At 42.9% G+C, this 10,481-nt stretch overlaps 1 protein-coding gene across 2 annotated transcripts; it reads right to left on the reverse strand.

Annotated features, from left to right (window-relative positions):
* Positions 1 to 463: 463 nt before the first annotated feature.
* On the reverse strand, positions 464 to 9,791 carry lgals3b (galectin 3). Of its 2 annotated transcripts, NM_001292098.1 has the most exon segments (8): positions 465 to 1,171; positions 1,969 to 2,140; positions 3,803 to 3,891; positions 4,726 to 5,043; positions 5,705 to 5,716; positions 6,617 to 6,625; positions 9,456 to 9,529; positions 9,751 to 9,791. In NM_001292098.1, coding segments are annotated over 7 exon segments (765 nt in total). In that variant the 5' UTR covers positions 9,462 to 9,529; positions 9,751 to 9,791; the 3' UTR covers positions 465 to 1,012.
* Positions 9,792 to 10,481: the final 690 nt, after the last annotated feature.

Genomic DNA, 10,481 nt, shown 5'->3' on the forward strand with positions numbered 1-10,481 from the left:
TAATAAAACTCAACCAAAATTAGAAAGAATTCTGTTCTCACCCCCTCAAATCATGAATAGGAGTAGCAGACGTCCAGTTAAATCCAATAGTTGAATCTTTTTTCTGTCTTTCCCCAACACATTGTCATCTGCACTTTTTCTCCCCAGTGAGTCACACGAGGGTACAGGGTCACAGGCTAGTAGACAGCTGGACTGTGTGTCAAAATAGCTACCACTGAAAGTGACTTCTTCGTATTCTGGTTGAGATCAGCTTTCTTATGCATATCCTCCTGGTAATAACCCCAGCAGAGCCCTCTGCAATATGCTCCACGACTTTATACTGCATGAAGGGTGACATATAAATGTAAGTTGTCGTTGTTGAAGCCAATTGCTGATGAAAAGTCAGGCAGAAAAAAAAGATGCACACATGAGAAGAGGTAAGAGTGAGTTCGGCCCAGCTGAGTAATTGTATCCAGGGTCAGGGTGAGTGATGACAAAATTTATTCAGAAGCAATACATCGCTTCCAAGGATACCAGCAAGTCAAATATAATTAACACAATAATTAATCAATTTCTACAACCAGTACTGAGACTTAATCACTTTCATGCAACATAACCCCACCTGGTCACTGGTACATAGCTAAAAACTAGTCTTTAGTCACAAACCCTATTCCACGCAGTCAAGACTGGAATCTAAAGTCATGGTGCAATAGGGCTCTCCAGGACATCTTGGCTGCTTTTGAGCATGAAAGGTACTTGGGTCTATAAAATGTTGAAGTGAGTTAAGGACGGCAACAGTCTTTGTGCTGGTTAGTGACATGGACACCTTCCACGGAAATCATCAGATCATTTCAACGGTGGCATGGTCTTTAACTGCATTTTCAACCCCCCCCATCCACCCAATATATTTCTATTTTTTTAAAAAAAAGAAAATGAATGAGCTGAGTAATTATTCAATTCATAGCAGAGCTTAAATACCAATGTTTGGATACAAATGCTTCTATTTAGATCATGCAGGACGTTTCTGAGAACCTTAAGCATTATGCTTCAACCCGACGTAATTCAGTTCCATGTCGCCATAGATACTAATCTGGCTTAGTTCACTCAGAGTCTTGATACGATGTTTGTACACCAGTAGATGCTGACCGTTCACAGCCAATTTAAATTGATCTGGTTCACAAAGAACCAAAATCTGGAGAAAGAAAAGCAACATTATAATAAACAAATGTAGTCACTCAATCCACCATGGTTTGCGGGACGCTGCTGTGCACAATTGGCTGGGTTTCGCCCGTAAAATACGCAGTCAACCCACTTTACAATAATATCCTGTGAAGCGCTTTGAAACATCTTAACAACGTAATAAGATGATGATTATATCAACAACACGTTTATTAACTATTAATGAAAAACCATAGAGACAAAAGTAGTTCTATTATTGCTTGCATTCCACAGAAATATATATTGTGTTTATAATAATCCTTGCATTTCAGAGAGTGCCTTATTGCATCAAATACAGTACCGGGTGGGGTGGGAAGGGGGAAGCATTTTTGGAGGTGTTGCCCTTTGGATGAGATGTTAAACTAAGGCCCCGTCTGCCTGCTGAAGTAGATGCTAAAGACCCTGTGGCACTATTTGAAAATAGAAGGAAATTTTTCCCCTGGTATCCTGGACAACAATCCCTCAAATAAAAATGGTCGTTCATTTTATGGCTGTTTGTGGGAGATTGCTGTGTGCAAATTGGCTGCCGTGTTTGTCTACAAAATACATAATCACGATACTCCTCAATAAATTCCTTGAAGCACTTGGAGACATCTTGACAACATAATGAGGCACTGTATCAAATGTAAGGATTATTACTGTTGTTTAATGCTTTCTGGTGCCTGGGGAATCATAGCATAGTAAGGGAGGCAAAAAAGTACTTGTGAAAAAAACTACAGGCAATCTCTCGCAGCTACAGATAATAAACAGTGCAGACATTCTTTATCGTACCTCAAATGCTTGTCCATATTTAAATGGAAACAACTTCCCTTCTCTTTCTTCTGAACCCCAAGAATCATTGATTTTGCTATTACAGACAAGCACTTGTTGATAACTGTTCTCCTTGAAACGAGGGTTAAAGTGAAAAGCAATGTCATTGCGCCTCAGTATGTTGAAGGCAAACCTGTGGAAATACAAACAATTAGAGACGGTGGTTACAGCTCTGAGAATTTTAAAGGCCTTTACAATTTCTCATCAATATTCATTGCTTACTGAAGACTGTGACTTCTTTTTTCCGGTGGAGAATTGCCCAAAACTATTACATTTGAGATCCTTCGAAAATCCTGTCTCAATAAATACTAAACAGATGAGACCCTCAGAGAATGCTCTGCACTTAGTCCCCTTTGCAACACTACTGCATTGGTTCCCAGTCTGGTCGCATCAATGTTACAAATAAGGTGGATATTCAATGTGTGCTCGGGCCACTTTTGACTGACCATTCACTGGAACATTAAGATTATGAGCAATATTTGCTCAGGCTCCTCTCTCTCAATGTACCTACAGTCTTTGCTCATTGCAAGCCGAGTAGAGAAAACATTTCACTTGCCAATTAGGACGTTCCCCACGAAAAGATCCCATTTTATAAATCTGGTTGCCCAGGAGCAATGAGTTCCCTGAGAGAGGAATACACTTCAGTATTGGGTGCATTGACAGAGGTTTGAACAGTTGCATAATGTCACGCTGTCAACTAAGAACCCAAGCTCTAAGAGGTAACTGGTATTCTCACTTCTGATCAATAGCCAGTGGCAGGGAGTGGCAGATCAAAGTTGCAATGTAACCCCTCCCTCCCATCAGCTGTATAACTCACCAATGCTCAGTCCCAGGCCCACACATCTGTAGCAATTTGCACCAGCTCTTGCATAATGCAACATTAAACTGGAGCAGGAAGGCTACATAAATAATATGTAGCTACACCAGAGGGAAATTTACAATATGTGATGTGGTAATTATTTTTCCCCACCAACTGGGTCTCATCTGTACAATGTCACAAAGTGTAAGTGAAGTGAGAACTAAACTTGGCACATATTCAAGATCAATTCAAAAGAAAAAGGGAGTTTAGAAGAAATGTCTTAATGCAGAGGGTGGAATTCACTGCTGAACGCAGAGGTGAGGGAGGGAAGCATCAACTTAAGTAAAAGGAAACTTGCTGCATGTATAAGGGAATCGAGGGGATTCCCATCCCTTGGGCTCGTGTGGAGTTTCACGTGGAACTGTTGGAAACTGTAGACGAAGCTAAGTGCATCAATGTATGCAGGAAACGTAATATATACATGAGGGAGAAAGGAATAAAGAGGTATTTGATATAGCCTCACATTTGATATAGCGCCTTATCCTGTCGTTGTGACGTCTCAAAGCGCTTCACAGAAAATATCGTAAAGTGAATTGGCTGTATTTGTGGGCAAAACGCAACAGTCAATTGCACACAGCAGAGTCCCACAAACAGTCGTGGATTGAGTGACCAAACTTTTTTTTGAGGGATTATTACCCTTGGAAAGCAATTCACCAATCGACCAACAACCGGGCTCTTATTCACTTCTAGGTAAACAGAGGCGTATGGAGTAAGGAAACTTGCCTAAGGTTAAGCCCTCCTTGGAAATCGAACCCGGGTTCTCTCACTTGCAAAGAAAGCACGCTAACCACTATGTTACGGGACTCCTCAAAGAGAATGGAATAGGAGGTATGGTGGCTCATGTACAGTAAAGATGAGTTGGACCAAGTGGCTTCTTTTTGTGCCATATCATTCTATGCCATTGTATGCAAATGTTGTGTGTGTATCTAAATTTACCTTTCAGCATTTGGTTTGACAGAACCCCAGATTGTCAGCATTACACCTGGAGGGAAACCTGCCTGGAGAGGCAAGTCGTAGGGCATTGGCTGTAAGTACAAATAAATATGTTAATCGGCACAAGCACATTCATAATAATAATAATCCTTGCATTTGATATAGCGCTTTTCACGTCAGGAGGACGTCCCAAAGCGCTTCACAGAACACACTGTAAAGTGAATTGACTGTATATTTGTGGGCGAACGCGGCAGCCAATTGCGCACAGCAATGTCCCACAAACAGTCGTAGATTGAAAATGACCAATTTATTATTGTTTTTGGTTTTGGAGGGATTATTATTAGGCTCTGTGTGGAGTAAGGAAACTTGCCCAAGGTTTCGCCCTGCCTGGAATTGAACTCAGGTCTCTCGCTTGCAAAGCGAGTGCTCTAACCACTGAGCTACAGGACTCCACGTGCTCTACTTGCTCACGAACCTAACTGAAAAGGAACCTTACCACAAATCCAAATCCTTTTTTCAAGTCAATTTCCTTTATTCCTTCCATATCCTTTGAAGAACTTCTCCACATCCTTTTCCCTAGCCTCTGATGACTCAGTCTACCAAAGAATACACGAGAGCTCCACTACTCTTCCAACTGCGGTAAGAAATTTCCCCAAATGGTTTGTGATCAGTCAGCTCATACAGTAGAACGTATTAGCATAATTATAAGATGTGTTTTGGTGTTAAATGATGCTTACACTTGATAACATTGATCAAATGTAGGTTGACTACAACCTACAACCAGATGCCCGGCTTGGCATCTGACACATATGGAACCCATCACCAGTTATATAACTAGGCTTATAACCAACCTCACCCTGAAGACTTTTGTCTTATATTCTACAAAACTACAAAAAGTGTTGATGAACGTGAAAATAAAAGCTTACCAATCGCCCGGGAGCTCCAGGATTTGCAGGGAATCCAGGTCCAAGTTGGAAAGGCATGGTGCCTGCAGGTCCCTGGGGGCCTGGAAACCATGGTTGTCCGGGTGGCATCGGTTGTCCGGGTGGCATCGGTTGTCCGGGTGGCATCGGTTGTCCGGGTGGCATCGGTTGTGGTGGGAAAGGGTTGACTCCGCCAGGTGCTGGCCAATATCCCGGAGCTGGGGCATTCCATCCTGGATTGACATTGGAATCTGGAGTTCCACTAGTATTCAATTTGGGGGCACTCGCAGGAGTAGCGTTAGGAGTCAATGCATCCGCCAACTGTAGGATCAATAAGAAAGAGAGTAATGAGAGAAGTTCATTCGATCCATTAAACTTGCTCCCTCCACAGTCTATCACATTGCCTTTTGTTTTTTTTAAGCCGCTCTGCCCCCATTCTCTGGGTCTCCATCCCGGATACCCTACACCTTGCCCATTCCTTCCCCACCTTCAAACCTGCCCTAAGACCTTTATGTTTAACTGTGCTTTCAGTGCCCTTCCCCAGTTCACCCCTGTCACTCCTAAATCCCCCACCCCCGACATCTAGCTCGGGCTCCCAGTCAATTAGGCGAATTGCTTTGAGACTTCCTCCCAATATGAAAGGCGCTATATAAATGCAAACTTTTGTTCAGTTAACTATAGGACAGAAAATTTAAAGTATTCCTGTAATGCATCAAATAGATATGAGTCATTCTGCGGGTATTTTTAAGGTGGGAGCGTTCAAAGGTCTGAAACTTTATTGCATCAACATGCGCCTGGATGTTGTAAATTATCAGAGAAAATATGCTTTATTCTCTTTTCCTTTCGCTAAATCCCTCTTTGATGCACAATTAATAACACTAGATGTAAGCCAGCACAGACAACGCTTTCTGTTTGCAACAATTATTGCTTTGAGGCAGAATTTGCACCTTTAGAATTACAGAAGATATAAATATGTACTTACGTCAAAAAAGTCCTGAAAAACAGAAGGAAGTTTATGTCAATATTTTTGCAGTTGAGAAGCAAACCATCTTCTTCTGAAACCAGTCAGCAATATACAGAATGAACCAGATTTGCAAATGAGTCATGACCACTGCTGTTTTGAATGTGGAATTCAGTTCAATAATTTTCAAAAAGGGAACTGGATATTTATTTGAAAAGAAAAACATTGCAAGGCTATTGGGAAAGAGCAGGGTAGTGGGATTAGTTGGTAGCTCTTTTAAACTGCTGGCATAGGCACAATGGGCCGAATGGCCTCCTTGCTGTGCTGTAGGATTCTATGATTCTAAGTAAGTAGTAAGCAGTGACATTAACAAAGCACCCTACTGGATGCCTCATGTCAGGACTCATAGTCTAGGTCAGGCTGAAAATCCAGTGAAGTGCTATATTGACAGAGATGCCTTTCTTCGGACGAGATGTTAAACCAAGGTCCTATCTGCCTGATCAGGAGGATGCTAAAGATCCCATGAGACTATTCGATAAGAGAAGGGACCTATATAAATGCAAATTGTTGGTGTGGTTGTTATCTGTCTTTTTTTAAACTATCTATCAAACGATTAGGCACTACGGTTTGATTGGGCTGAGGATATGGGTATGGCTCAAGCTGTCTCCCACCCCCCCTGTGCAACATTAATACAGTACATTGCTAATAGCCAGCATGGAAATCAAATGATACTATAATATCAATGTTATTGCAGAGACTGATGCTGCTTATGTGTGAATAAAATACCTTCTTTTTTAAAAACTTTGAATCTTTGTGCCAACTCGTATTGAGTAAACTGGGACTCCAGCAAACCCAAGATGAGTACTGAATATTGTGTAAGAAGCACCAGAATTCTTACCTTTTTATTTAAGGAATATATAAATGTGTACTTACATCTGATTCCTGCAAAATAGAAGAATAATGCTCATGTCAAATGCAGTGATCAAGAACCAAAGATTTACTATGTCAACATGAGACACACTGCATAAGATGCAGACAGTTGCTTGGCCACCCTGTTCTGGAACAAATCTCTGGTTTAACCTACAGCCTGAGCAAAATTCCTACAATTCTCCGGGTGGATGACGGAGAAGGTTAGAATAAAAGTTTTCAAATTCAAAAGCTGCCTTAGTCTAACTTGACTCACCGACCACATTGCCAGAGGGCAAGTCAGTTGCTGCAATCATAGGTCTGAGCTCCGACTCCTAACTGGCAATGTTACATTTGACAAAAGAAAACGTCAGACCCCCCCCCCCCCCAACACGGTGTTTGCAAATAAATTTGCAATAAATTTGCAAATAAAGCTCCCAGTGCAGTTCACTCATCATAAAAATTTCGCAGATTCTGATTTGTGTCGAGCTGCTTCTAGACAAAACCCACTTGGGGCAGGGAGGACCCACAAGGAAATAAATATTTATTCTTACAGTGCACCAGGAGGGGAGGGAAAGGTTATAGAGTACAGCACTGCTTAACCAACTACATGAGCAATCTACCAAGGGCTACACAGGGGTTTTACCAATGTGCGAAAACTAATTTATCCATTTTACTCAATGTTTGGGAGTGGCACTTTTTTAAAAAGAATTATCTTAAAGAGCAAGATTGAAGCATTACTTCAACTGTGCATAGAAAGTACTTGCCGACGCAATATTTTCCTGTTTCATATATTCTGCTAGCAGGTAAAGTGTCAGAAAGTGGTGGGATCAAAGCACAAAGGTTGTGGGATCATATTGGGTCTTTAAGTCTTTAAGCCTGATAGGCTCGCGCCAGTGCCTCCGCACCTCAGGCGCTGGCAGCATCAGCCTCCACGGCTGCACACTCAACCTCACTGAGCCAGTCAGGAAGCTGGGTGTTTTGTTTGACCCTGAACTGTCCTTTCTCCCCCACATCCGCGCCATGACCGGCACTGCCTACCACCACCTCTGCAACATTGCCAGACTCCGCCACTGCCTCACCCCTCAGGCTGCCAAAACCCTCACCCGTGCATTCGTCACCTCAAGGCTCGATTATGGGAACGCCCTCCTCATCGGCCTTCCCAACTCTTCCCTTCACAAGCTGCAGATCATCCAAAACTCTGCAGCTCGTGTACTCTTACGCACCAGGCTCCGTGACCCCATCACTCCCACCCTCGCCCAACTCCCTGAGGATCGAGTTCAAGATCCTCGTCCTCACCTTTAAGGCCATCCATGGCCTTGCCCCCCCACCCACCCACTCCCACCTCCTACCTCTCTGACCTGCTGACTCTCTATCAATCTTCCCGCTCCCTCCGTTCATCAGGCTCCGGCCTGCTCCATGTCTCCTGCCCGACCTGCCCGACCCGCCCTACCATTAGTGACCGAGCTTTCAGCCTCTCTGCCCCCACACTCTGGAATTCCATCCTGCGGTTCCTTTCCCTCGCTTCCACCTTTGTCTCCTTCAAGGCCGGTCTCAAGATCCTTCTCTTCGACCGTGCCTTTGGTCTCCCTCCCACCTCTCTGACTTCCCTCATCCCTACACCACCACTCCCCCATGCCCGGGCCCCAACACTTGATTGCACAGCGCTTTGGGATGTCCTCCCGACATGAAAGGCGCTCTATAAATGTAATTTTGTTGTTGTAGGTTGACACAAGTACGGCATTGTCGAAGGTGCCATCCTTTGGAATAGATATTTAATCAAGGACCAGTCAGCATGTCGAGGTGAATGTTAAAGATCCTAATGGACTATTTTAAAAAAAGGGGAGTTTCTGCTTGGGTCGTGTCCAAAGAATTAATCATTCAAGTTATGACTGTTTGTGGGATCTTGCTGAGTACAAATGAACTGCTGTGCCTACACTAAAACAGCACCTATAATATTCTGTTCTGGCTAGCTCAGAGCAATTTTTTTTTAACCCCATTAAAAGGTTATAGGAGGACTTTTAGCTCTCCGGAACTTTGTGTTTGCTGCACTCATAGGCAAAGCTTCCCTTCACTTTGATTAAAACACCCTGAAGGCCTCTCCATCGATTTGAGACATTAGGAAAATCACGTCAAACTGATGCTAAAGAAAGTGGTGTAAACATTGAGCATAACGTTCAAGGCTACAGTAACAAAACGCACCAAGCTGGACTTAAACACATATCTTGCAAGCAAATAAGAACAACTTGCATTTATATAGTGCCCTTCACACCGGACGGAGTCTTGGAGTGCTTAAATTCATTACATAACCACACAGCACTGTTTTTTTTTCTTCGAGCGGCGTTGCTTTAAATAAACTCATCATTTGTTTCATGAAAACAGTGTCCCATTGACTGACTTGAGTTGCAGTGACTGACAATAATTATTACCTTATTGTAAGATCTAACCGGAAACTTAAGAGAGAGAGAGTAGCAGAGAGTGGCAGGGAGAGAAAGTGAATCCATAGTTTCCAGAAAAACTTTTGAAAGTAATGACCCCCTAGGCCCATCCCACCTCTTGTTAACTTGCAAAAAGAAAAAAAAATAATCTATTATTAAACTTTCTCCCACTGCAGCCTCCACCCCCACCCCCCAGCTACAGTTACAAAAGACTTGACATGTGTCCCTGGGGTAAAGGGGGGTGATCAACATCTGGATCCAGGGGTGGGATGGGTTGGGATGCAATGGGAGCTTTCAATCCTACTTTGCTGATCAACCTTATAAGGCTCAATCCTCGGTGGAAACACGACTTTCTAAGGAGACATTTTTTCTTTATGGTACATATATATATTTTTATATATATATTTATATAAAAAGATATGACTTACCCCCATGATGCTTCTGCAGAGAAGCGACTGCTCCGAGGAACACCCGAAAGTGGATGAAACGCCAAACCACAGCCCTGAGATTGCAAAGAAAAAAAAATAACCCAACCCCAGAAAAACAGGAAGAACAAGTCACCAACTGCGAACTCGCAGAAACTCCTGCAGAGCAAAACTAAGGTGCAAAAATTCTCAACTGGTTTTGCTGTGGTTAATTGTTATTGTCTCTCTTATTTTTGGAGGGAAGGGAGGGAGGGAGGGAACAGGAAGAGATTGCATTAAAGGTTAGTGAGGCTGATACCTTTGCACTGTGGTATCTCACTGCACAAGTCCACAAGTTCTGCTCCACCCTCTTGCGTTGCCTGTTTCAGTCTGGCTCACGTCCAGTTAAAGGCATCCAGCCTTCATCCCCTGACACTGCACTAACTTGGGTAACGAGGTTGCTCTCTTTGCTCAGATTGATGGTTGTCTGGATAGGTAACTCGCCCATAAAATGCAGTCAATCCACTTTACAGTAAAGGGTGTGTTCACAAAATCCTGTTACTCCCCCCCCCTCACCACTCCATCACCATTCCCTGTTTTCTTTCTTACCATTAACTTTTATTTTCTGTTGCGGATAAGTCGAGTGTAACAATGTCTGATGCCAATAACTTCCTCCTCACTCCGTTCATGTTACCGAAGATGTAGCGCCGAATTCTAGTGCACTACGTAAAAAAAGAACGCATTGGGCTAACAGGACTTTGTGAACACCCTGTATATCCCCTGAAGCACGAATGAGTTCCATGTTGAACGCACTTCAAGACTTACATCCACCATGTTTTATCTCAGTGAAACAGGTTTTCTGATGTGCATTTGGGAGGGAAAAGAGGATAGGGATATAATCAAGACAATGACGAGGCAATGATACCATCGCAACAGGTTGCCTCAATGAAATAATCTTTCCAAACGACACATCTTACAGAAGGAAGAAAAGCTATTCTTGTTAAGATGAAAAAGTGCAAATACCGTAGCAACAACAACTTGCACTTATGT

This window comes from Callorhinchus milii, unplaced genomic scaffold (assembly GCF_018977255.1).
Source record: "Callorhinchus milii isolate IMCB2004 unplaced genomic scaffold, IMCB_Cmil_1.0 Scaffold9, whole genome shotgun sequence".
Classification (NCBI taxonomy): domain Eukaryota; kingdom Metazoa; phylum Chordata; class Chondrichthyes; order Chimaeriformes; family Callorhinchidae; genus Callorhinchus; species Callorhinchus milii.